The following is a 27,732-nucleotide window of genomic DNA, read 5'->3' on the forward strand; positions in this document are numbered from 1 at the left end:
AGGTCTTTTGCTTTTGCAGTAGATTTGTTCAATGCAGTATGTTGTTTGATTTCGTGAGCATTGCTTTATTACGTACTATCATTAGGCCATGTTTCAATCAAGATGATTTCAGATAAATCAGTGTTCACAGTCACTGGGCTAAGGCTTTATGTTTCTGTCACCCTGACCAATATAGCTGTGTTATATCAAAAGAGCAGCTCCCCCCGGAATTCAGCGAGTCAAATAAGAAAGAACAGAAGGTGAAAAGTTAAAAGTGATGAAGACGAAAGTCAATGTTAACCAAGCTTTTCACTTTTCAACTTGTGTTTTGTTCAACTTGGTGGTGCTTCTTTCAGGTCTAAAGAGCATCCTGCGAGTCGCAAACTTTGAGCGGGACTGCCTGAGTTAACGTGCATAAGATTAATTATCATTTCACTCACTTCCAGAAGGGGGTTCTGTTGTCAGTGTTAAAATCCCTAAGGAGGGTCATTTTCCAAGGCCTCTGTAAAATAACAAGTTCTGTTTGCCACAAGCAGGAAACTATCCTGAGTCGCCTTTGGCAAGGAAGCCTGCACTCAGATATCGCTTACTGCCCCATGGAACTTCAACAGCCACAAGTCATTTCTATGAAAATGAAAGCAATGTTCTGACCTTGCTCAGCTATGAGTGTTCTCAGCTCTGGCATTTACTTGGGTATTTGCATAACTGCTATAATGACATTTTAAATGCAGGTTCCAGAATCTTCTCACCATGTGCTACACATATATTTTCCAGTCCCCTTTCTCCCCAGTGAGGAGTCCTGGTGGTGTAGTGGTTGCACGTTGAACTGCAATCTGAAAAGTTAGCAGTTTGAAACCAACCCTTGGAGGTGGTTTTATTTAGAAAGATGAGACTTTGTATGCCTGTAAAGAGTTACAGTCTCAGAAACTCACCAGGGCAGTTTTACCCTGTCTTACAGGGTGGCTACAAGTCTGCAGGGACTTGATGGTAGTGAGTTTGGATTTTTCCTCCCAGCATGCCTCATAAAAAGACAGCAAAATACAACAGTGGTCTCCAAACCTGGTTACCCATCAGAAATGTCAGGGGAACTTGTATATAGCATTTACTTCGAACCCTGTTCCCTGCTAGGACTGCTAAAAGGACACTTGAGGGATGGGGCCCCAGGACCTGTACTGGTGACAAATGTGTCAGGCATATTAGATGATCAGGCTGGTAAGGCACTTTGTTGGCTGTGTGGCATCCTTAAGAGAATTATGTACACAGAGATCAGAAGGGAAATACTGGTGACAATGAGGGCTTGACATTTTGGGAACAAATCACAGAAATTTGACTAGAGATTACCTAAAATGAGTAGTGTTAGTTGTGACATGCATGATGATGGGATGATTTTTAGGTCAGAAAAGTAACCTTTTATGTTTCTGTGGTCTTCTCAAGAACTCTGAGTACACTGTTATGGCTACTGTGTACAACCATCTCACTGAGGCTCCACCTCTGTTTTGATGACCCTCAACTGTACCAAGCATGATGTCCTTTTCTAGAAATCGGTTGTTTCTGATGAACTGTCCAAAGGAAACAAATGCAAGTCTCTCCATTCCTGCTTCCAAGGATCCTGGACTCAGAACTGTCAGCAATCGTGACGATGGTGCAAGGCCAGGCAAGCCTTTGTTCTGTCACACGTATGGTCACCATGAGTTAGAACCGGCTCATGGCAGCTAACAAGAATAAAGCAACATTCAAGTCGTGGGAAATGACATGATGTTTGAGGTCTAATTTAAAACACTCCAGAAAGAGAGAAAAAAAATAAGGTCGGGGACAAGTATAGCAAAAACAATTGATGGCATTGAAGTTGGATGATGGGTTCATGAGGTATTTTGTGCATGTTGTTTGTTGGTGTTAGGGGCTGTCTATGCACAGATACTTGACAGTATATGTATTTTAATATTTAATGCCTAAAGAAGGAGAGTTATGGCCAGAACAATTTCAACCATCCAGAGCTATTCAACCATCTACCACCTTAACACATGACTGGTCGGCATGCTGCATTCTCCCCCCTGTACATAAAGACATCGAAAGACAGACAGGATAAGCTACTTACCTGTAAAACCAATAACTAGTCAGGAGTGAATGTCTGACTTTTTTCCCTTGGAGGAGTCTGTCCACTGGATATTATATTTGAAAATGGAACTAGAGGCCCTTCCCTAGTCTTAACTTAAGCAATATTTTAGAAGTTGACCATTGTGAAACACTCTGAATTTGTCTTTAGGAAATCCCTATAGGTTCACAGAAACCAGACATTTTTCTTTTCAAGCAAATGCACTGAGCCTGTGAGCCTGGCAAGACAGAACATGAAATCCAAGGCATCAAATATCCAAAGTGGCTCCATGTTCAAGTTCTACAGAAACACAGAATCCATGAGAGGATAACAGGCCTATCTTTTAAGTTAAATATATGAAAAGTGGGCTTTAACAAAGCAATAGGAATTTGAGTTTAATTTTATCTGAGTTTTTTTCTTTTTCTCTGTATAATATCTCACTGTAGTACACTTGAAAACAGTGATCAATTTTACATTAAAATATTCCTTGATCGTCCAAATATTTATATACATAATTTATGAACATTCACCTCTATTATTTCAAAAAGTACAATTCACTAGCACTTGAATAGAAATCTCGGTGGTTAAAATACAGATTTATTCCTAGAGAATGCTCAAAATATCAGCAGAGCTTGGGCTTACTATTTACATCCTGTCTCTGATCATAATACTTGCAGGTAAACTGGCTGATGCTGCCATATGACGAAGAAAAGACCCTGAATTTGTAAGCATGAAAACTGGTCTGAGGCACTGGCGGTTCTGGTTTGGTCTTTGGAGACAGTGTTGGAACCACGTCTCAAGGGAAACGTGTGGTGTAGATTTTGGATGACTGTCTGCAGGGAGTGTGGCCCCTGGGCTTCTAGTCACAGGCAGCGTCTCCGTTTGCCTGGCCCTTTTTCCAGATAAAGACATCAGGATTCAAGCTCCATCTTGAGTATCAGGAACCCCAAACTTTTTTGAAAAGTATAAATGTGGGTAAGATTAGAAAGCCAGTTGGGGGTTCTCTTCTATTTGACTGGCTCGAATGTCTTAATGTATCACATACCACAGACTGCTAACAAGATCCGGGTCAAAAAAAGAAGTCACTCTGGAAATTGTGAACAACTCCAAAAGTGTTTGGAAACTCTCCTTTCCCTAATGTCGGCACAAAATTTCTAAGCATTCGGGACAAATGTGTTTACTCTTGGTACCTAGTGAAGGCTCAAAGATCACCCTCTCCCAATATTCCACAGCCATTTTTGCCCTCACTTAATAAGCCTACATCTTTGTGAATAGAAAACAGGTGCACCTACCACCCATGTGTCAATAGAGGATTGCATGATACTGAACTTCCAGACTAAGAAGGACTAAGAAAAAAGGGCTAGTGGTCTACTTCAGAGAGTCAGCCAATGAAAGCGAATGGGTCACAATGATCCGGCCTGCAACTAATCCAAGAGATGGTTCAAGAGATGGTAGCATGAAGTTACGACAAGTCAGCGGTTGACTCCAGAGCAGCCCAGCACAACAATAGCAACAGGCAGTCGTGAGTTTCTGAGGTTACTATCTGTGCCTGTTGGTGCTGACCTTTTGGACCATGAGAGACCTGAGGAGAGCCTACAGTTTAGTTGAGGATCAGGGATACTATGGATTGAAAACTGAACTTTGTGCAATATATACAAATAGATTCCTGATGGGCAATCTATACTGCCTGGAATGCACTTTAGCTTTGAAGAACCCCATTGGCCTTCAAAGGTATCTAAAGTCCTCTGTGATCTACAGGTGTGACCTACACCTTCCTTGGTGGAGTTCCTGATTCACATTCTCATTCTAAAGAGAATCCAGAATAGTCACCATGTGGGAATGGCAAACTCACACAAGACACCAGAACATGTGACAATTCCTATTGCCACTGTCTATTAAAAATGATGAGGTTTTTTTTCCATTTGAGGATCCATGATCCCATCTTGAAAAAGTTTCCTTAGGACCCAGCATCATGGATTCTCTACTAGTAGAGATAAATTCAGAGTCCTTCTTGCTTACATATAAAGTTTTCTCCTCTCACCCCTTGGATCTCCCAGAGCATCTACTGACTCCAGGTCTGAAGGCCTCCTGTGTACGTTCAATTCACCATTGCTGTCTCCACTTCACTGTGTTTAGGATATAACTATGTGTTTAGAGTTCAGAAGATTCCTATAACAACTGGATTAGCCCCAACAGTCAGGCACTACTCTGGAAATGATAACCCAGAACCCCAAAGAGATATATTAGCATGCCTTTTTCCTCTGCAGTACCGTATATACTAGAATATAAGCTGACCCGAGTATAAGCCAAGGTGCCTAATTATTACCTGGGAAACCAGAAAAACTGATTGACTCGAGTATAAGCCTAGGGTGGAAAATGGAGAAGCTATTGGTGAGTTTCAATAATCAAAACAAATGAAAATAAAATTACTAAAAGTTGAGACATTAGTGGGGTAATGTATTTAAATATTTATTTTAAATAAAAAACATAAATAAAAGGACAAGTCATTTAACATTAGTAAACCAGCACAGTAAGTGGAAAATAGGTTCAACAAAAACAATATCAACAATGATACCTTAAGAGTACTATTCCCTGAGCTCAATCAGCAACCAAGGTAAAATGTAGAGTTAAAGTCCTTCAAAACTGGATTCCTCATCATCATCGGTATCCCAATGCAGGGCTTCAGTTTGTGTGAGGTCATCATAGATGCTGTCCTCACTGAGATCACCGTCATCACCATCACTGCTGTCATTTTCATATAAAGCACAGTCTTCACTGCCATCCATAGCATTACTAATACTACATTTCTGGAAGGCACGTCACACCATGTCTTCTGGAATGTCTTCCCATGCATCTCGAACCCACTTTGCTATTAACTCTATGTCAGGCTTCATGAGATTTCCTCCTTTTGTTAGTTGGGCTTGACCAGATGACATCCATTCATGCCACATCCTTAGCACACAGTCTTTAAAAGTCTTATTCAAAGACACATACAGAGGCTGCAGTACAGATGTAAGCCCACCTGGAATAACATCTAAAGTAACTTTACTAGATTTTGCCAATTTTTTTATGTCATCCGATAGGTGGGCTCTGAACATATCCCAAACAAGTAACCATGGTTTTTTCTTTAAGGGTGCTCCTGGTTATCAGTTCAAAATTTCTTCCAGGCATTTTTTTTGTTCCGTCTTCATCCATCCAGCCTTTAACATGTGCATGCACAGTAATTCTTGGTGGGAAATTGATCTTTTTAGGCAAGGTCTTTCTTTTAAAAATAATGACAGGACGCAGCTTAGGTCCATTAGCCAAACATGATAGAACAACCGTAAAGTGTTGGGTTTTTTTTCATTTCCTGTGGTTTTGAGAAAAATGTTTTTTTCTCCTAAACTTGCCACAGTTCTGTTGCTTGGGAGATCAAAAGTCATGGTAGTTTCATCCATATTCCTAATATCTGCCAGGTCATAATTATAAATCCTTCTTTGCTTCATAATAAATGACTGGAATGACAATTTTTTCTTCAAGGTCTTGTGGCAATTTCTAGGAAATCTTTGTTCTTTGTCTCAAACACAGTAGGCCAAACCTATTCATGAAGCAGGTACACCATCCTGCTGATGCAGCAAATTTTTCAATGCTCGGTGCTTTATATGTCATCCTTAGCCATTTGTAGAGCACATATGAGAATTCCCATGTGTGTTACACAGTAACCATTTTGATGACACTCCATAACCTATTTATGCAATTCTCTCTCTAGAGCCCCATAAAAAGACGTTAAACCATGGCAAGCTTTTTTAGCTTTTGGAATCTGTTCCAAGTCAGCCTTCATTTTCCGCCACTCCCTCACTTGCTTTTTGTCAAAACAGAAGTCCCTACTTGCAATACTGTTATTGCTCTCTTCTGCTCTTGACATAACCTTCATTTTGAAACCAGCCTCATATGACCAGTGGTTTTGTTTTGGTTCAAGAGTATCCATTTTTAATAGGATAAAAAAAACAGGACTTTGAAAAATAACTTTCATGGTAATGCCCCCCCCCCCACCTCCTGCGACGTGTTAGCCAGTATGGGGGGTGGGGTTAGTCCGTGTGGGCGGGGGATGTAGGATATGAATTAACACAGAGACCAGAGGGGAGAGACGGAGCGCAGCCACAGACACATCCTTACCAGTTCAGCTGCTGGAGTAAGTGAATCACTACAGGTGCTTCTGTGAATTGGAGCCGTCCATGTCATAGGACAGCTCTGATTGGTTAGATGTGAGTAAACAAACATTCAAAGCCCTGCAGTGTCAGCGGGGCTTTGAATGAACAGCGGAGAAATGGCAATCACCCGCGAGATATTGAGGGCTCATCCCGTTACCTTGGGGGACCCCAGCAAGATGTTACACCCCGCTGGGATATCACTGACCCATGTATAAGCCGAACACCAGTTTTTCATCACATTTTTTGTACTGAAAAACTCAGCTTATACACAAGTACATACAGTAAGTTCCAGTCACAGGCAGAAGTAAGGTAAGTCCTATGACATAAAGGACAATAGGAAATAGCCAAGTGGGGCTGTTCTTCCCCTTGACAGTGCTGAGGGTGTTTTAAATAATCCAGCAGGTACCAAAAAGTACCTGGCACTCAAAGTATCTCTCTGTCTCTGAATCTTCTTTTTCCGTGTGCTGTTTCTGAACTACATTCTTCCGAGCTGCCCACATTCCTCAGCCCTCCATCCTGCTCAAAAATTACCTTGTGCTTTGGAGGGGTTCCACTCCTTCCTCTCCTGACAACCTGTCTTCTCTCCCATCATGGGCCTAAACCCTCCGCTGGGCCCTCCTGTCAGCTCATGTGCATATTCCCCACTGCTCATGGGATGGAAAAGCCAGAAGAATTTCTCTGATTCTGCTTCAACTTAGTGCAGCTCCGCTTTCTCAGGCAAATGCATGCAATCTGTCTTTCATTTAGAAGTATTTTTTGCACTTCTGTTTAACACTGGGGATTTTCAGATTGCCTTTCATTCAATTTCTTTTTCTCCCTTGCTGGGCAGGAGACAGAGGCTGCTGGACATAGGGCCTGAAACAAATAAGGAAAGATGAAGCCGAGTGATTCCCACAAACTAATCATGCTTCTAAATGCCAAGGCCTCTCCTTGGGAGAGAGCTCCCCACACAGACTCAGTGCAGATACATTTGGCAGTTCTTATCTACACAAAAGCCTTAATATTAAGATAGGTTGCTATCTTTCCCTTCTGGTTAACATTCTGTGGTCTTATCCCCATTACAAATAGAGACTCAAGACTATAGAGAGATCAACTGACATGTTTGAGATCACACCTAAAAGGGCTGGCAGGACCCTGACATACCTCATACTGGGCCTCCAGGACCATCTTCCAGCCAAATCACCTGTCAAGTGGCTGCAGTGGTTACAGAACACATCACTCACGTTTGACAACTACCAAGGCTGTTTAACAAATGTTCACGAGTGCTATCGGGGACTCAGAGATGAGTAAAACAGTGCTCTCTAGGGTTTGCCAGTCTAGTCTAAGCTTATAAAATAAATGTCTTCCAAAAATCTATAATTCAAGACGTGTCGTAAGGAAGATGTCAAGTATTGATTTTTCTAACTTTCCACTTTGCCCCTTCTTCCTATGACCAATCCTACAGTGTAGAAAAGGTCAAACTAAAACACTGTGCATAGAAGTGTGAGCACAAATATCCATGTGTGTGTGTGTGTGTGTGTGTGTGTGCACCTGCACAAAGATGGTTACAGAACACAAGAGAGCTGGTCAAAGACAATGTCTCCTTGGGTACGGTCAACAACCACCCGAGAGTCTAAAGGTAATTGCAGTTAACCAATGGTTACCATGCACGAGAAAGGAGGAGTGTTTGCTTAGAGGGTACTGAATTTATGTTAATGGTGGTAATAATTTGGAAAAGGCTATCAATAATGGTTGCACAACACGAAGAGTACAATCAATGGCACTGAATTATACATGCTGAAGTTGTTGAATCGGAGAATATTCTATTGTGTATTTGCCAAAGTTAAAAATAATAATAATTACACAAATAATAATGAGTACGAGGAAGAAGAAAATGTCCTAAAATTGATTGTGGTGATGAGAGTGCAACTCCTCTTGATGTGATTGTACTAAAGAACTATAGAATTGTACGATATGTGGGAGAAGCACCAATTAAACTGCTAAAAAAAAGATAAAATTAAGGTAAATGCTAAACTGATAGAAGCAAAAGAAGTTGGCTACACATAGTTTTCTGACATTATCCCATGTTTGAGTGTGCCCATCAGTTAACATGTCTATCCAATTTTCTGGAGAGGGAGATATGTTGGAAATTATCCTGATATATCATCAGGTGTTGTGTTAGTCTGGATACTTTAGAGAAGCAAATCCACAGAAACTCATGTATAAGAGAGAGTTTTATATAAAGGGTAAGTGTGCATCAAGAAAACATCCCAACCCAGTGCTGCCCAAGGCCACAAGTCCAACATTAACCCATATGTCCAACACCAATCCACAAAGTCCTCCTCCATCTCAGAAAACAAACATAATGATGCCGACTGCAGGAGGAAAGCAGAGTCAGGGAACGTGTAAACATCTCAGCGCTGGCAGGGGTCTCCACACAGCTGCTCCAGCACCCAGGGCTGCATCGGGGTAGGTCCACATGGCTTCTCCTCAGCGATGTCTTGCAGGAAGTGAGCCTTGCCAGATGAAGCAGGGAACTGGATAACACAGCTGCACCCTAGTCCAACCATCACAAAGCAAGAGACCCAAGAACTAGAAAGGGGAGGCTCACCAAGTCATTTATCTCTCCACTCTTCAATTAACCCCACATGTGTTTATCAACCAGGTTGGCACAATAAACTAACAACCTCAGGTCTTTAAGATAGGTCTGGAAAGTACATCCTACCAAAGAAATGAGGAACTGAAAGCAAATTACTAGTGTGTTGGCAGCATGAAACCAAAAGGCATTCTCTGAAGACAGAGGCAAGACAAGAGCCTTGTCGGTTAGTAAGGTTATTGGGCTATTTTGAGTGTGCCTTTTTATGGATGTGGGCTCTGGAGGCCCCCTACATTTTTAAGATCTTGGAGAACTGCAGATTACCTAGGTGGGACTCTCTATCTATAAAGTCACAGAAGCATGCTGCCATTGGAGATAGACCATGGAGGGAATCCCCCCCACCGCAGGCGCCAAGTGAACACAAAGTTGGTGGTGTACAAGCACTTGCTTCCATTATAGCAACAATCTGAAACTCTGTAGCAAACTATACACCACTTTCTGGAGTCACCCAAGTTCGAGTGTGACCATCACGCGGGCTAACATTTATAGCAAATTGGCCAGAGAAGGAGAAACGTTGGCAACAACCCTGATCCATTGGGTGGTTCAGATCGGTCTGGAAAGTAGGATACGCTTTCTTAAGGAGGAATGTTAAGAGAAGAGAAGCAGCCACACAAGCAATGACATGGAAGATTGGGTTATTATCCTCATTTTACACATCAGCAACTGTCCTCGCTATCCTGTACTGCCACGACAAAAATATCACTAAGGGGTGAGGTTAATAAACAAAAATCTGTTCTCTTACAGATGAGGGGGCTAGGGATCCAAATTCCGGGCATTGGCTCTAGGGAAAGGCTTTCTCTGTTGGTTCTGGAGGAAAGTCCTTGACTCCTTTCTATGTCTGTGGGCCGGCATCCTTGGGAAATATTCCTTTGTCTTGGCATCAGTATTTCCCTGGGTCTCAGAGAGTCCCAGTTCTTGAGTGCTAGGCCCCTTCCTCTATGCTAGCTTTTCTCTCCTTTTATGTCTTGGAAGATAAAAGTTGGTGCAGGCCGCAGGGCAGAGAAAGGTCCCTTAGATTGGATCAGGCCGTGACCTGAATAAGGGTGGTGATTTAAGTGGAGGAATGCATCCCACCCTAATCCTGGCTCATTAACATAATAATCATAACCTACCCCTACCTCAGTGACCACAGGCCAGAAACTCTGCAATGGGGTCAATTCTGACTCACAGTGACCTTATAGGACAGAATAAACCTGCTCCTGTGTGTTTCTGAGACTATAAATCGTTATGGGTATAAAAAGCCTCATCTTTCTCATTGTTGACTATATAATTAGTAGTCTAATGTGTAACCCACTACACCACAATATTGGGAATCATATCCTAACTACGCTATCACATATTTGTGGGGGAAACAATTCAATCCATGTCAGTAACTAAGGCACAGAGTGGCTGGGTCACTTACCCAATATCACACAGCCAGAGCCAGATGTCTGTGTCAGATCCCCCTGTCCTCGAAGCTCATCTCTTGGCCAATGAACAATGCTTTGGCCTCTGACAACTGTGCTAATTTCCCACAGCAGGCAGCATCTTCTCTTTCTAGGATAAAAAGGGCTATTTGTTTTCTATAATATTTCATACTCATCTGTCAATAATAGTCATCGAATGCAATACAAGGTTGGTACCAAGTTGACAAGATGGTCGATGAAGACACTCAAGAAGTAGAAAAACGACTGGGTGAGGAGCCCTCAAAAGTCTATCTCTACACATATGCCCCCAAGTTGCCCTTGCAATAAGGCCCAATCTGTCATCTCCACACTCACCAGCAATGAGCTACACAGCTGTGGAGGCCTAACAATTTGGGCAAGAAAACAGACAGGCAAAGAAAAAGAAGAATGTAGTCAAGCCCCAAGGAAAAAATGTTAACATCCGGAACCAATTCACCCACGCAAGCTAGGGAACCGTTACACCCAGCTCTTCTCCATAACAGCCCACTGCTCCCCCAGCCCTGCTCTCCCTTACACACACACACACACACACACACACACACACACACACGCCAAGTCTGGGCTGATTATGGGTAAAGCAGTCAAATTGGCCTGTTGTCTGTAGGAAACGCCTCCCATCGTACCACCCAGTCAGAATATCACAGAGATGCCTTAAATCTTTGTGATGTCACAGTTTAATCTGGGTAACATATAGTTGTGTACCAGATGGGATCTAACATTCCCCAGATTAATGCTGGTCATGCAATGTGTGCTCTGACTGCTCGAGGGCAATGCCCAGGCCAGACCAGGCTGGGCTAGGTCCCTAGCTTGTTGAGTTACGTGTCTAATGGGACAGAGCCCGTTGATCAGGTGCTGTACATCACCCAAGAGCATAGCACCCGTCCCATTCTCTGCCACACTCTATTTCAATAGCTTGGCTCCACATGGATTCCTTGGGAAAAGAAATGGGAATAGAGATTCCTATGTTTCTGCTGCTGCAAAAACATGTCAACTCTCATCTGGCCGTCCCCTGCATGGAGTGGGGTTGGCAATAAACGAAAGCCAAACCCACTGCCATCAAGTAGATTCTGACTTCTATGGGAAATCCTTAGGATTTCCGAGGCTGTAAATCCTTACAGGAGCAGACCTCTGGCCTTCTCTTTCTTCCAAGGAATGGCTTGTGTGTTTGAAGCCGAGTGGTGCCATTCATCACCCAAGGCGCCGCCAAGGCTCCAGTAGGAGGAAGTGAAACAAAACTTCACACCTGACTCTTTTAAGCTTCTGGAAACCACATTTCTATCACCTCAAGAATATGGCAGACAATTAAACAGCCAAGAAGCACAGTAAAACCTGTAAGAGACAAATTAAATGGGACTACCCTGCTTTTCTCAAGCTGTCTGCCATTGACAGGGCGTAGTCCTGTCACTGTCTGTTAGTGGGAAATATTTGAGTTTCCCTTCTCTGGCAGGTTTCCGCTGTACATCACTCTAGCCTTCATTGGCTCATGGGCCCTTATGCTGAGGAAACAGGGTTCCATACCATTCTCCTGCGGCTCCTATTGGGGACAGGAGATGTCCCCAGAGGGGGACGATACTTGGAGTGGGAGGAGAAGTAATGGAAGGACACTGAACAGGTGGACTTTCGAAAAGCCCAGAAGCCCTCTGTTAAGTTCTGTGAACCTCACTGCAGGAACGCTGAGACCACATCAGCGTGCAGTGAATGATGAGTCAAGGAGTCTAAGGGTAAGTGTTTACCAGGGTGAGAAGTTTCTGAAAATGGTCGATCTTGTCCCAGCTCTAACTAGAGCTTACTCAACACAACATCGAGTCCAAGCAGCCACTCAGAGGTTAAATTTAAAGCGGAGACTCTGAACAAGGCTTCCTGCCTAGAGGAGGGTCCTCCAGGCAGATTCCTAATCCTTATGCATTAGAAAGAAGCCACTGTGGAAATCAGAATCTCTTCCTCCGAAAATTCAATCCATAGTAAAAGAATTCAGCTGTGATTGCCGAATTTGGAGTTTGGGAAGCAATAGCACTGCCCATCCCTGCAACTGTTGTTTTCTAAGCTGTTCCATTCCAATCAATTACCAATAAGATCCCATCCATTCTGTTGTGAATGGAGAAAGGGATGAGTTAAACAGCGCCATTAGCATTTCCCCTGAATTTCACTGCAAGCAAATGGTGGGAAGGTTTTAGGTCAAATTCAGTTGGTAGCCAGCCACCTCATTTCAGACACTGAGATTTCTGTGCACTAAGGCAAAAAAAAAGAAGAAGAAGGTCAAGTAGGGAAGCCTGCACATGTCCCATTCTGAAAACCATAGTTCAGGAACTCAAGCCTGCAATGCTGTCACACTGTATCCTTTTACTAGCAAGTGTGGAGAACCAGTCTGCTGCTCCTTTTGCAGGGACCAAAGCATCAGATTGCAAACTGCAAGGTTGGTGGTTCAAATCCACCGGCTACTGCAAAGGAGAAAAATTAGGCTATCTGCTCCTGTGTAGTCGGATAGCTTCAGACCCCTATGGTCACCATGAGTCACAATCAACTGGAGACTGTGGGCTCAAGGGGGGGGAGGGGATGATAACAGGGTCCAGGAGGCCTGGTGACAACGTCGTGCTATACTCACTTCTGTAAAGATGACCAGCCTTGGAAAGTCTATGAGACAGTTGGACTTTGTCCTGCAGGGTCCTGTGTCGTTATAATGGGGGTGACAGCAAGAGGGGTGCTTTGCTTTGATGACAAGAGCAAGAAGGAAGAGACCCGGAAAGATGCAACAAATGTTCTCTCCTGTCAATGTTTTAATCACTTCTGTGTGGGTGATAATACAAGCCAGTTCCAATGTCTCCCAAGAGCACTTCAGAGAGGAGCACATGTTGGGGGAACAGTCTGGGGGTGGGAGTGTCAGGAGGAGCTAGGTTGTCCAGTGGCTGAGGTCATTGACTCTGAAACTGGAAGGGGCTAGATTTAAATTCTAAATTTTGACTGGGTTACGTAAATGTGTTGAAGTCTTGTGACCATGGGCAAGTTAAGTAATCTGTTTGGGCTTCAATTTTCTCGTCTATAAACCGGGAAATGGTCGCCTCCCTCTGAGGAAGTTTGGGTGAGTGCAATGAAGGAGTGGGACTAAACCGCCCACACTGTGCCTTGGCACAGGATGTACCTTCAACTCCCGGATCATTAGTAGTTAGGAGCCCCTGGGTGGGGCACACTGTCAATAGGCTGCTCATCAAAAGCCATTCAAAGGCGCTTGGGAAGAAAGGCCTGGAGATCTAACTCTGAAAAACCAGCCATTAAAAGCCCTGTGGGGCACAGTTGTACTGTGATAGACAGAGGGGCTCCAAGGGTCAGAATTGATGTCACTGCAACTAAGGTTTTTTGTTTTGCATTTGCACGTGAGCATATTTTCGGATAAGGCAATGCTTATGACATTGAGGACATACAGAATTAACTATCTAGGAGAGAAGACGGGGTGGTAAGTCTGCTTTGAAGACATCCCATTGAATTCCAGCCATGGCAGGCTGGACCCTCCTCCTCCATGGAGCGTGGGCTGGGTGTCTCTGAGGAGGGCCCTGGCGTCTGTCTGAGGAAGGCAGTAGGCAGGACCCTGTCACTGCTCCTCTGCCCGTGGAAAGCCACTGTCTCCCACTGTTGCCAGGAAATCACATGTAGGTCTGTATTGTCTAAACAGGTTCTGTGAAAAAAGACATGATGTGATTTGGACTTTGTCTGTACACCATTATATATATATATATATATATATATATATATATATATATGTGTGTGTGTGTGTGTGTGTGTGTGTGTGTGTATATATATATGTGTGTATGTATATATATATGTGTGTATATATATACATATATATAAAATAGGGCAGGGATTCTAAAAGTTCATGTGGAAATTTTCCATTACCTTTTCATTCTGCTTTTTCACAAACTATATATGTGTGTCGGTATGTATATATGTGTGTATATATGTGTATGTCTGTATATGTGTGTGTATATGCACATACACATACATATATATAATCAAAGCCGCTCCCATTGCAAGCTGTTCTGACCTCTGTTAACTCCCAGAGGTTGGGGAATTGCAAACTTGGACCTGAAACTGGCTGCCTCTAGGTGCAGGGCACTCTCCTTGTGAGCCGGGTCAGAACTGGAAGCCCAGAGGAGCACAGTAGAGCTCCCCCATAGCCCAGGGTCTTACAGCAGGCACTGCCCTGAGGGGAAGCCAAGTGGCAGCTTTGCAGTTAAAGCCTGGCCCAAGAGCCCCTTCCAAGCAAGCCCCTCTTCCCTGTGCGGGACAATTAAGTTTCTATGGTCACATGTTGCCCAAACAGATGATGTGCAGCTTATGCCTGTAAACAGTCTGGGGTGTAAGAACTTTAACAAACAAAACAAAAAAAAAAAAACAGTGAATGATCAAATCCAGGCTTGTTTTCTAGGGGAAGGAACTGCCAATTCCAGCAGCCAGATGTGAGTTCTAACACAGTGTCTGGCGCTTGTGCTGTTTCTAAAAAAAAAAATTAAAAAAAAAGACTTCCCAGTCTCTTCTTCCCAGGTGTTCAGCTTAGTTTTAAGATTATCTTTAATCTTTTAACTCAACCAAGCAACACCTACCAATTCTTTACTCCAGTCTCAATTGATTGGTGTTACTGATTCATTTTACCCACAATTCTGAGGGTGCATTAGGAGTCAGGCAAACAAAAACTGACTGTAATCCAGTGGATTCCAAATTAGAGGAACTCTGTATATATAAATAAGGAGCTCATGAGCGTATAAACCTTTACAGAGCAGAGAGTCTCCTCTTTGACCCACCAAGTAGCCGGCGGGTTCACACCAAGGGCCTCATGTGAGCAGTCCAGCATCTAATCCGCCAGGCCAGTATTTTGGAAAACAAAGGCCTTGGAAAAGTAAGTATGAGATAGGAAGTAAGAAATTAGAAAACAGATTGTGTTTGTTATTCCACGTGCCTACATCCAGAAAGATCCTTCTGTCCTTTGATTGCCAAGTTCCTGGGGAGGTGGCAAAGCTGAGACTCCCAGCCCAGTCACTACCAAGCCCCTTTTCCCACCACAAGTCAGTGCACAGATCTCTACCCTTGGACATTTCCCCACACACTCCTTCCTCCCTCAGATGCCCGCTCAGGTGTTGACACTGCGCCTCATGGAACCCTAACCATCAACTGCCCTCACAGATCTGTCTGACTTTATGGGCTTCACGTAGAGACTCTGTACTCTGCTCCTAGCCGAGAGCCATCAACAACATGAGGAGCCCAAATTAAATCGTAAAGATTCCTTCATTCTCTCTCTCTCTCTCTCTCTCTCTCTCTCTCTCTCTCTCTCTCTCTCTCTCTCTCTCTCTCTCCCTCTCTCTCTCAATACTAGGGAAAGGGTGTGGTGGCTACTACAAGATGACAATGGGCAGCAGCTCATTATCTGAGCCCTTCACTGCAGCAAATGGTTATGACCAATTCCACGAATTCAGTTGATAGCTGATCTGAATTACAATGTGATTGATGGATAGTCATCATGGGCACTGAGCTAAATCCTCTGTTCCTTTGCGTGCACGAGTTCATGTCATCCTCATGACAATAACCTTTTGAGAAACCCTCGTACTATTGCACTTTCACAGAGGCAGAAACTGGGGTTAAGAGAAGTGACTTCATTTGCTCAAGGTCACCCAACTAGCAAGGGTTAGAATCAAGACTCAGACACAGCAGCCTGACCCCAGAGACTGGGCTTTTAACCACTGTACAAGCCATCCATCGTGGCACAGAGAGGATAACAGTGTTAGCAACTATCTCATAAGAGGGACTTGGAATCAATACAAGGGAGCTTCAAAACGCTCATAGAAAAAGTGTGTGTGTGGGGGGGGGTCGATGTTCGACACGTATTGCTATTGTCATTGTTCTTACTATACTATCATTATCATTTTATCATCATATTTACTCAATATTTGCTAGGTGCCACATACTTGGGCTAAGCTCAGGAGATTAAAAAGAAGTACCAAAGACAAGGTCCTTGGCTCTACAGAAGTTTATAGGATAGGTGTCAGAGATAAAGACCAGTAAATCCCTTAACTCCATGATGGCAAACATCTGCACAGCTTTCGCGGTACAGAACAGGGGCGTCAAATAATGATGCCGCTGCAGAAGTCAGTAAGGAAATAAGTCTATATGATAGAAACCTGAGAAACCCTCCTAGGTGTGGGCTGCGCCCAGTTTTGCCTCTGACCCTGACCTCAAGTTCAGCAGCTATGAATAGAGGTCTTGAACGCTAAGCTGTCTTCTGATCTATCTTGTTGACAAACGTTTTGCCTGTTACTAGGTCATCCTTTTAGCAGTCTCACATCTCTGCCAGATCAAGAGCTCAGCTTAGCCGACTTGACGTGGAAAATAGTTACTAGTGCTTTCGGGCTCAAGTAGGAGTGGGGACTGATTCAACCCCACCGCCACCAATTTAGGTTTATCAGTGATGTAGTTGCTATCTCTTCTCAATCCTCATTGTTCCGAGCCACCGTTTTTCCTGTTGTTTCTATGAAAGACACGAGAATGTTCAGAGCAAAAATATCTTACATTTCCTTTCAGATCACGCTGCCATAGAGCTCTTACGGCAAGACAGCGCTGCGCTTTCACAGGAGCAACAACAGCGTCCAGGGCACACAAAGGACTGGAGATCACTGATCCAGCACTCTGAACATGTGATACTAATTTGAAAACTTTTTCAAAAGCTTTATGAAAAACCTTCATTCTAGTTCTAAAGCCATTCATTTGGTGGGAGCCTGGGTTACTTTTACTATTACTTTCTACAGCTGTACTTAAATTTCTTTAAGCAACGGTGGGTCAGGTGCATTAGGAGAAAATGCTAGAATTTCCCCCCAAAGATAATGAGATCACACAATCTTGACCTCAGGTTAAGGCCTCAGATGTCCTATGAGCCCGTCTCCCTCACTTCGGGGGCTGAGCCCTCACCCGTAGCTATGAAAGAACTTTAGAGTCTGTTTCCCCCAGCATTCATATGTCTGCCTTTAAAGCACATATACTTGATTGCAGCATGAGTGGCCATGCCAGAGCCAGAATCGATGTCTCATGATATACCCGCCTTACAGAGAAGATGAGGGCCTGTGTGGAAGTCTTGATGAAGCGTGAAAACTTAGAGACTATCCACATCAGCAATTAAGGTTTCTGGAAATGTTTTGCAAGTTAGCATACCCCTAGTGGCACAGTGATGAAGTGCTCGGCTGCTGACCGAAGGGTCAACAACTTGAACCGCTAGCAGCTGCTCTCCAGAAGAAAAGACCTGACCATCTGTTCTTACATGAGAAACAGCCCTGGAAGCCCTGTGAAAGAGCTCTATGCTGACCGATCGGGTCCAAACAGACTGCCCCAAGTGCGCCGCAACGTTGGTCTTCAGACGTATTTATACGAATTAATTCCCTAAATAAACTTTACTTTTCTAAATAGTGCATAGGCAGGCGAACCTTTCCCAGACCTTGCTGCCAAACAGTAAGTAAACTGATTACTTTAATAAAATCGAGGAAACGCTGTCAAACCCTGGGGAACATCGCAGTGTTCGCAATCACTTGCTGGCGCTATCGCGGGGCTAACCTTACTGAGAAAATCAACTATCACTTCTCTCTCTCTCTCTTACACACACACACACACACACACACACACACACACGAACGGATGCTCTGAACCAACCGAATTACCCATAGGCTTCCCAGTGCCAGTCCTGGGGCCTGCACCATTGACTCTGCTTCTGAGGTCACTAAGGCGCTTCTGACAGAACGGACCCCAATCTGGATGTCACCTCTCAATCACTGCGTGAAAGGAAATCATTTTCTGCCCTTCATCTCCATGGATTACTGTTACCCTCAGTCTCTCTCTCTCTCTCTCTCTCTCTCTCTCTCTCTCTCTCTCTCTCTCTCTCTCTCTCTCTCTCTCTCTCTCTCTCTCTCTCTCTCTCTCTCTCTCTCAGACACACACACACTCTCATTTTTAACAAACTGCCTACCATATTCACTGACCCTAGAATCATCCATTTGGAAATGGTTAGGGATTAAAAGTTCTTCAAACCGAAAGATTCTTAGTTTCTAATTGCTAATGTTTGAAGTCAGTTTGATTCTGCAGAAATCTGTCTAGCCTGATGAAAGCAAGAGCACAAACTCCCCTCCGCGTGAGGTGTAAGATCTTTTGCATTTGGTTTTTCAGATTTCTTGTTTGTTTTGGCTTTTTGCTGATTTTTTCCGGGGTGGGTGGTAGTCTTTTACCAAGACCATCCGGGTTACCCCAGAGGCCCCCACATTGCCCAAGACGCAGTTAGAGCTGAAAAGGGAACCCACCAGTCCTCAGAAATGCCCGATTCCCTCCTTCCAAAGGCCAGTTATGGCGCAAGCTCCTAGCTGCTGAGTCCTGGCACCGCAAGAGGCTCCGGAGCTGTGTGCACTGGGGCGCGCCTGCCCCCCACCCCAACCCCCGGTCTGGGCGAGTGACTCAGTGGGCAGATGCGGTCCTGGCAGCGCAATTAGCTGGTTTGCAGGGGTCACAGAAGCGGGCCTACTTTCCCAGGGATGGATCCTTGGGAAGAGATGCAATCTCAGTTCCTGCCGCAGCAGCGATACATCAGCTGCAAATTTTTTGAGAGAGGGAAAAACTGGATGTTGGGGAGAGGAGAACAGGATGTTAGGGTGAGAAGTGCGTAGGGGAAGGCTAGAGTCACGGGGGCTGGTGGGGTCGGGGGCGGAGCGGGAACTGTTATCTTGCTCTGGGGCTTTAAAACTGCAAGCATTCCTGGCGGGGGCGGGGACCGAAAATGGAGGCTTCGGGTGAGGGAGTAATACTAGCGGTTCACCGGTGGAGATCTAGGCGCTTAACACTCCCAGGCCTCTGGGCTGAGAATATAGAAGATAATATCCTCTAGGAATCTTTTTCAAAGGGAACTCTACTATTGCTATTTCTAAAAAGAAAATTGTATTCGGATATCATTTGTATAATTAGGAATTGTAGTCTGGGTCTTTTGCTGCTGTATTTTTTTAATCTTCCAAGGTATATGCTGACATTTGGGAAATAGTTCTTTTAGCTTGGGCAAATGTTTTTATAGAAGGGAAAAACACGTAAGAGGACAAGGAATGAGGAGAGTTATACTACGTTACTTAATTATCCAATCAATCCCCCATCATCACAATATTTGTCACGTGGTTTTTATACCGATTATTAGTGTCCGAATTTCACTTGGTGACTGCCATGTACCTTCTGCGTGGAAGAACATGAAGATTCTCTTCAGAATAAAAATCAGCAGAAGACTGCCCACTCAGAATGAAGGTAATGTCGTTTGTAAAATTAAATGCCAAACTTAGTTAGAAAAACCGTTCACTCTCTTGTAAGTTAGATTTCCTGTATTCTCTTAAAGTTTGATCAAAGTCACCAGCTAATTTGAGCTCTAAGTGAAAACCCAGCTCAAAGATGTTGCAAATCTGAGAATCACGAGAATTCTCACAAGATGCCCAAGCTAGTTACGGATACAGTCAAAGACATTTTTCCAGAAATATTATCTATATTCCACTTTGAGTTGTTGTTTGCACATAGAATCGGTATATTAACACACACCTTTGAGTGTGTAACCACATTTATATACTAACATACATGTAGACACGTGTGTATGTACATAAACTTACATATGCAGGGCCAAGTTAGACAGGGACTGGTTTTAAAATGATAAAAAGCAATGCTTGCAGGCCCAGCTTTCAACCCTGCTATCAAAGGCAGTTTGTACTCAGCAAAATGTCCTGCTTCAAATTGAAGCTATTAATGGTGCCGAGTAAATGTTGATTGGCCATCACCAGGTCCTTCAATTCCCCCACCTCTTCTCCTGTCACAGCGGACCCTCATTTTCTACTTCACACGCTTCAGAGCAAGGGCCTCACTTAAATTAACTAATGATTACTCTCCCCCCCCCCACAAAGAAGTGTAAACAGACCCTGATTTATACATTTGCTTATTGCTGCTCCCGGCACAGACCCCAGAGCATCTCTGTCACGCACATATAAAATCCCAGGCTCACTATAAACCAGAAAAGCAAGGCAAAAATAAATCAACGGAGTGGATGAGAGAGGGAAGAGGGAAAGATTCCACATTCCACCACTTCCCTACTTTTCCCTTTTGTGGAAAAGTAGCCCCAAAGGTCAAAACACAAACCTCAGATGAAGTAAAGTGCTTAAATATTCTCTCCTGCCCAACTACTTGGGGCCTCCTGGGAGTCAGAAAGCAATAACCAACCAACTACACCCCCAGAATAACCATTGGGTGCATTCTAGCATTTCCAGGAAGCAAAAGTGAAATGCCAATTGCTCCTTCTCCCTAAATGATCCGCACAGTTCAGCCTGGCTAGTCTTCATCTGCAGCTATTCAACAGGGACTCTCATATTTAAGAAGTAATCATTTTACTCCCCGGTGTGAGAAATGAAGTTCTACCAGAGTCCACAATTAGACAACAACAACAAAAAGACATTAATAGATTTGGGGTCATGAGGAAAACCAGCACAATATGAGGAATGTCCTTGGAGTGGCATGCATGGACACAATGTTTCAGTCTTCTGAGCCAAACCTGTCTCTCCCCACTTCCTTATGGTCCCATGTGAAGGATGAACCATGAGGAGTCTCCTCCGTTTAATTCCTATCCCCCACATGCAAAGGGCATTAGACAAATAAATGGGGGAGGGAGCACAAACTCCCCCACACTTTGAGAGTCCCAGGGGAGGTATTTCATGTCATTCTGCACTAGCTCCAAAGCTGCTACATTAATTAAATAGAATTTCAACTAATTTTCTATCATAATTCAGAGATGTTTGTAATATCATTTGTGGGATTTTGTCTTGGGAAGGGTGATTTGATCTTGGGAGGGGAAAAGGCAGAGGTCTGTGTCTGGCTAATTTCACGCTGTACTCCCCTGGAAGTCGAGTTCAAGTCCACTGGAATTTAATTCCCCTCTTCGTCTCTACCTGAAGGTGGCCCCATGAACTTTGCTTTCTTAGCACTATTTTACGTTTAAAATCTGGAAACCCGAAACGGCTAACAGGACGCCCAGTCAAGAGTGTATGGGAATCCACATTGGAACCGCAGCGCCCTGCTTGGTCGCTGCTCTGCTCCCGACCAGACTGCCGAGTCCTTGGCGGCGCCCTCGGCCTGTGCGGAGGTGGCCTGCGCCACGGAGCCGGGGAGGGGTCGCTTTGGCACAGTGAAAGAAGAGGCCAATCCCCACCCGTTCACCTTACAGTTACCCAGTGCCTTCCACCCATCAGGCGGGCTTTTATAGCGAAGAGAGAAAAACCCTTCTTTCGGGCATGTAAACTAGAGTCCACACTCCGAGTTTCAGCGTCCCTCACCCCACTCTGTCCACTGCCCTGAAACAGCTTGCTGTTGCCAGCTCTATGGGATGGAAACTCTATTAGATCCCCTTCTCTCTTCCTCCTGGCTTCTAGGCCACCAGCGCGCTGGTGAGTTTTACACATAGGACCGGCTCCATAACCCTTCCCTTCAGCCCAGGAGCCACTGATGGGGCTCTTCTCCGGGCACCGAGGGGACGTCGTGGACCACAGCGAGGGGGAGAGGGGGACGCCCTGGCAACCTCCCCCCATCCACCAGGACAACTATCCTCACTGGCCAATGACAAATTCATACCTCCCTCCCCCCCCTCCTCTTTCCCGCTCCACACAAGGTCACTTACCAAGGAGAAACCTCCTCGGAGACCGTTTTGACCTGGCCGGCAGGGGTCTTGCGCCTGGCCAGCAGGCTCCACACTTGCCTCTGGCTTGTGGCCCACTCGCCTGTGACCCACACTGGTGCAGGGGTGCACGCTGCCCGATGCTACTTTGGGACAGAGGCTCCTCACCCGAGACCCTAGCCCAGGCGGACCCTTGGGCCTCCCAGTCGGTTGTGCCACACCCTGGACTGCCGCCTGCGCCTCATTGGTGCCCGCCCTCAAGCTCATCCTTGTTTCTTAGTGACTTTAATAACCGTCCTGTGTCTTGCTCTGCGTTCACCCCGTGTTTCCTTACTGGGGGCAGGGGGGCAGGCGGGGGAGCGGCGTGGGGGAGGGCAGCCAAGGAGTAATGTCAGGTCTAAATCTAAGCAAAGCCGCCGTAAACGGACCGATCCATTGGAGTAACAAGTTTATTTCGATAGCTCGACCCCTAACGTTCTGCGCGGACTTGTCTTGCGTCTCGCGAGTGGAGGTCCACGAGGGCGCGAGCGCCAGGTGTGTGTGCACTTGCGTGTGGGGTCCCACGGCCGCGTGCCCTATCCTCGGCCCTGCCCGCGGGAGGGGCCCGGGAGGGGGCCCGCCCGCTGCGCGCCTTCACCATCCCAGGCCTTGGGGCGCCTGGGCGCGGGAGATGGAACCCTTCCACCGAAGGTTTGAATTCTTTCTCGCCTCGAGAAAATGGGCCTCGGCCGCCCCGGCTGGGGATTTGGGCCAGAAGTGTCCACCCCAGAGCAAGGGAAGCGGGTGGGGCCAGGACTGGGGTCTGAGCGCAAATGGCGCCGAGGCGAGCTTTAAATATACTCCTGAGGCGGCAGCCCCAGCAGCTGCTCTGAGTGTCTTCGGTGGCTGCCCCGAGGGAGACAGCGGCTGCGAGGCCCGAAAGCCCCGCTCCACGAAACTAGTGCTGGAGATCCTCCCGAGGTCGTGGCAACTGAGTCCTAGCAAGTGTGGACGTGGGTGTGAGAATGAGGGTGCCCAGTCCCCTCTTCAAAACCAGACGGGTCTAGCGGGCTGGAGAGGTAGGGCAGGGAGGGGTGGCTTAGGGACACTGGGCTGTTGGAAAATTTCGAAGCACGCTTTGCCCTGGTACTGACAGTGCGCTGTGCAGCCCCGCCAAGGGCTGGAACCCGCAGAGCAGTTTGGCGCCCTGGGCCGCTGGTCCTTGGGCACCTACTAAGGCCAGTCACGTCCTGCTGGGCAAGAAAGATGGCCTAGGGGTGGGAGAAGGGGAGGCCAAGTCTTTGAATAAAAGTGAAAAGAAAAATCTGACCCTTCCTGGAGTTTGTGTGTCCTGTCCCGCAAGGCAGGGCTACTGAAAACGAGAGCGAGAAAGAGAAGTGACGGTGAAAATGGCAGATACAGTTAGTCGTTCTGGCTGGTGTCCAGGGCATCTACCAGGATGTACGCTCTTGTGCTGAATTTCTATCCGGCCCTGGGCCAGTTTTGTTTTGAGTGTGATTTTCTTGTTTCTGTCGATCTGCCTACGGAGACCCACACTTGAGGGATCTCCAGTCCGCTCGCTATCCTAAGCCAGAGAAACCAATTTAAACAAAACCTAAAAGTCTGGAGGGGCTGCTGCCCAGAGCAAAATGGGGACTGAGCCCACTCCAACCCCACAGTCAATCCACCCCCCACTCCTAGACACACCTTGCTATGTGGTCTTGGGCTAATTAGGGTTCTGCATTAGTGAAGAAAGGCAGAAAGGCCTAAAAGGGACACCACCATTCCCCAGCCCTTGCGGGGCCTTTTCTTTTGTGGGTCACCATAGGCCAGGTGCCCCACAGTCCAGATTCGAAAGGCAGGAATCCTGTCGTGCCACCTCCTCCATCCTGAGCTACCAAGTCACTGCTCCCTTCTGCTGAAGAGCTTTCCTCCAGTCTGTGCCCAGGCTTGACAGAAAACCATGGTCAACCACTGTGATGGGGATCCCCACCCACCACTGTGATGGGGTTCCCCACCCACCAACTTGGGGATCCCCTCAGCCCCATGATGCGGCCAGGCCTAGCTGCGGCTTTACTGAAGGCCCCGAGTGTTCTCGGCTTTAGGCTCCGCTCCTTCCTCCTCCCAAGCCCTTGCCCCAGAAACATACGTGATGGCTCTCCAATCGGAACTCACAACTTTGCCTTAAATATTTAAAAAGTGTTATTAGAGGTCATGGGAACAGAACTTTCTCCATTATGTGAAGTTCTTCTGTGGCGGGTCCTCCACTCCCATTGTCACTCAGAGAGGGTGCATAGGATCCTGAGGCCAAGACCGCAAGTTCATAACCCTGAACTGGTCTCTTGCTCTCGCAACCCCTCACTGCAGTGGGGGCGGTTGTGGGGACAGCCGACCTGGGGCCTCCCAAGAGAAAAATTCCTGCGTCTGCCACGCGCAGCTAAGTAACTTCTACCATTTCCGCCATTGAGAAAATAAATGACCCTCCCCACCCATGATTTGTCTCCAGGTCTGACTGCTTGAAGGCCCTATCCGACTCTGACAACGGGTCAAGGGAGGGAGGAAGGGAAGAAGGGGAGTCTAACAAGAGAAGGAAGAGTTTCGACCAGTGCTTCTTATGGATGGCCCACCCCGGGTCTCGAGGACAGGCCCCGCAGGCAAACACAGGGGAAGACTTGAGCCGATGAAATAAATCTCTTCTTAATTTTCTTTTCATCGACTAATAAATATAATTCCCCAACACTAAACCCAAATACCGTAACGGGCCAGAAGAACACGGAAAATACATAAAACCCTGTCTCTGCAAGTCGCCCTCTAATCGCGTTATTATTAGCCTCTGGAGCATGGAAATTGAACTGTCACTGCCTAGGCAGAAAATGTAAGCGACAGCTGTCCCTCTTCTGACTGAAGCGCTTTCCGGCAGGGATCTCTCAGGCGCTGTCCCTAAAGGTCTTTGGCCTGAAGTTGCCACGGTGAGGTCCTCTGGCTCCTTCCAGGGATTGCCTGGGAGGTGGTCGTAGGCCAGCCCTGGCTGGTAGGCAAGTGTGATTTTAGAAGCCTTGGGCTGGGACATTTCTGAAGCCACCAAAACAAGCTGGGAGTGTAGTGAACCCGGGCGCGCACCAGAGGCTTGGGTCAACAGCTGTTCCCGGGGCTGTTTTGCACAGTTGAATCTTGGCACTAAACTCAAAACGTTCAACTGCCCCCCCACTGCCCCCCCCCCCCCGCCCCGCGCGCTGCCCCGTTCAATTAAGATACAGACATGGACATCTGTCCTGTGTTCTACGTGTGCCCAGACTGTGCAGGGACACAAATTAATTGCACATCCAGCTCCTTCGGCTATATGGAGGTGGCAGTTACTGAAGAATGACTGGGGCATGGAGTAAGGGTCTGATCTCCATTCTTATTTCTACACATTCCAACCTAATCGAAATATGTTCCTTGATGCTGGGAATAGGGGGGCCACAGCGACCTGAGTCCCAAAAAAGTTGGTGTGGGAAGGACAAGGATCCGTGCTGGGAGCGAAATGAGGCAAAATGGGCATTTCAGGAGAGTGGGACGTCAAGGCAGAAAATTGCTCCCTTCCAGCAGGTCCTAGCTCCCCTCCGAGGGCTTCCTTCGACCCAAGCCCCTCCTAACCCCCTGGGGCCTGCAGCTCTTCAGCTGTGGGCACCAACCGGGCGCCTGCTTTGAGGCTGGCAAGGAAAATGCAAGCCAAGGACCAGTTCCCTGAATTGGTTCCGGCCGATGTTAAGGAGGTTCGAGGCATGTGCGAGAGGAAGGGGGAACCCGCTTTGGAGCAGCGCGGGGCGTTCAGTCCTGCAGGCCGCCGTCCTCGCCACTCGGCCCGCCTGGCGTCCCCTGTCTGCCAGCCTCCGGAGGTCCAGCCCGACGCACTTACCCGGGTGAGGCTCCAGGCAGTGCGCCGCCGAGTCGTCCGCGTCTCCGAGTGGGCCCGCGGGGCTCAGCGCCTCCATGGACAGGTCCAACCCCTTCTCCTCCCAGTCTCGCAGTTTACGCTTTTTATTGGAGCCGATCAAGGCTTCAACGGAGAAGGCATGTGCTCTGGAGCTCAGGGCGACTGCAGATCTTCTCCTTTCACTCATCTTAGCCGCCCGCGCCCCGGCCGGCCCCCCGCTCGCCCCGCTACTCCTGAGCAGCCTGCGCCCTCGAGCTCCAAGCGCCTGCCGGGCTGGGCCCGGGAGAGGCGGCGGCGCGCTGCGGCCGAGGCCGAGGCGGCGGCTCCGCGGGTTCAGAGCACCCTCCTCCAGGGCCCGTCCCCGCCCTCCGCCGCGCCTCGGACAGGCGCCCCCAGCAGCCCCAGCCGCTAGGAACCAGCGCGGGGAGCGCCGCCCGCTCGCTGCATGAGCGCCGGAGTCCGGCTTCCCACCCACCGGGGCAGGCGCTCACTGGCTGAGTCTCCTGGACTTCATCTTTTTTTTTTTTTAATTCTCTCTTTCTCCTCCCTCTCCTTTTCTCTCCTCCCTCTCCCTCTGGTTCTCTCCGTCTTCCCGTCCTTCCTCTATCCAAACTTCTGGGTAACTTTTTACCCCCCTCCCCCCTAAGTTCCTCCCTTCCCAAGGAACTGGGGCAGGCCGTGCGCTCCTGTCCGAGGGGCACCGGCGAGGGAGGGGGGAGGAAGAGAACGGCCGAGGGGGGAAAAAGCCAGCCCCCGACCAATGGCGAGGAGGGAACAGGAGAAACCCTGAAAGTTCGAGCCAATGAGAGAAAGAGAGAGACTGAGGCTTGGGCCAAAGCTCCGCTCGCCAGCGTCCCCGCGAAGCCCCGCAGCGGACCTTAACCCCTGGCTTCCCGGACCCCTTTGAACTCCTCCTGGAGGGGGAGGGAAGGGGACCCAAAGCCGAGGTCTGATCAGTTACAAATTCCTGTAAATTCTAAATCCAAGTCTTTTGCTCCCAAATCTCCTGGATGTCTACAAGACGCTGCAAGTCCAGTCCTTTGGGGGCAAATCTGGTATGTGGGCGTTCGGACCATATTAACCGCCTCAAGAATGCCCGAAAACGATCGTCTGGCCTTCCCCATCGCGCTTTTAGAACTTCTGGTTTCACACGGATTCCCCACCCCCTGCCCCTGCGCAGGTTCGTAACGGTTCTTGTGGAGTGTTTTCTAAGCAAGGCTGGTTACAGTAAAACGAAACGAACCAACACCCAAAAGCCCAGATAATTTCCGGAGTCTCTAAGATCCAAAGCTGGCTTCCACCCTCCAGCTCTACCCAGGAGCCCTCCGAGTTAGAGGCCCGCACGCAGGAAACCCTGGCCTTCTCCCTGGGCGGCCGCGCGGCGGGCCGCGCTCCGCCGGCTCCCGCGTTTGTTGCCGAGGGGCGCTGGGCTGGCCGCCTGGACCGCGGAGAGGTCGCCTTATTTTTCCTTCAAACTCATTTACCTAGAGTCCTAGGTTCTCTCTGACCCGTTGACACTCTCCCTGAAGGTGGGGAGGGGGAGACTCTTAGAGGTCAGCGCCTTCAGCAGGAATTTTTAAGGAGCATAAATAAACTCAAAACTCCTAGACGTTCACATTTCCCACAGCCTCTCCTCGGGATCCGCTGCTACAGGCCCTGCGCGCACATGGGTCAGATCCATCCAGAAGTCGGTCGTTGGGCCTTCGGAGCTGGGAAAAGCTCTCCGATTTCCAAGTCCAAGACCTACCTACAGCCTGAGCCTCCTGTTCCAATGCCGGCTCTGGACTTTCTTCGCCTCCTT

The 27,732-nt window shown here is 47.2% G+C and overlaps 1 protein-coding gene across 1 annotated transcript in view; it reads right to left on the reverse strand.

Annotated features, from left to right (window-relative positions):
* Window positions 1–26,658, reverse strand: part of TBX15 (T-box transcription factor 15) — a 119,896-nt gene extending 93,238 nt beyond the window's left edge. Inside the window, exon 1 of the mRNA XM_075560053.1 lies at window positions 25,914–26,658. Within this exon, the coding sequence (XP_075416168.1) occupies window positions 25,914–26,118 (205 nt within the window). The 5' untranslated portion in view covers window positions 26,119–26,658. The remainder of the gene's footprint in view (window positions 1–25,913) is intronic.
* Window positions 26,659–27,732: the final 1,074 nt, after the last annotated feature.

Source organism: Tenrec ecaudatus, chromosome 1, assembly GCF_050624435.1.
Source record: "Tenrec ecaudatus isolate mTenEca1 chromosome 1, mTenEca1.hap1, whole genome shotgun sequence".
Classification (NCBI taxonomy): domain Eukaryota; kingdom Metazoa; phylum Chordata; class Mammalia; order Afrosoricida; family Tenrecidae; genus Tenrec; species Tenrec ecaudatus.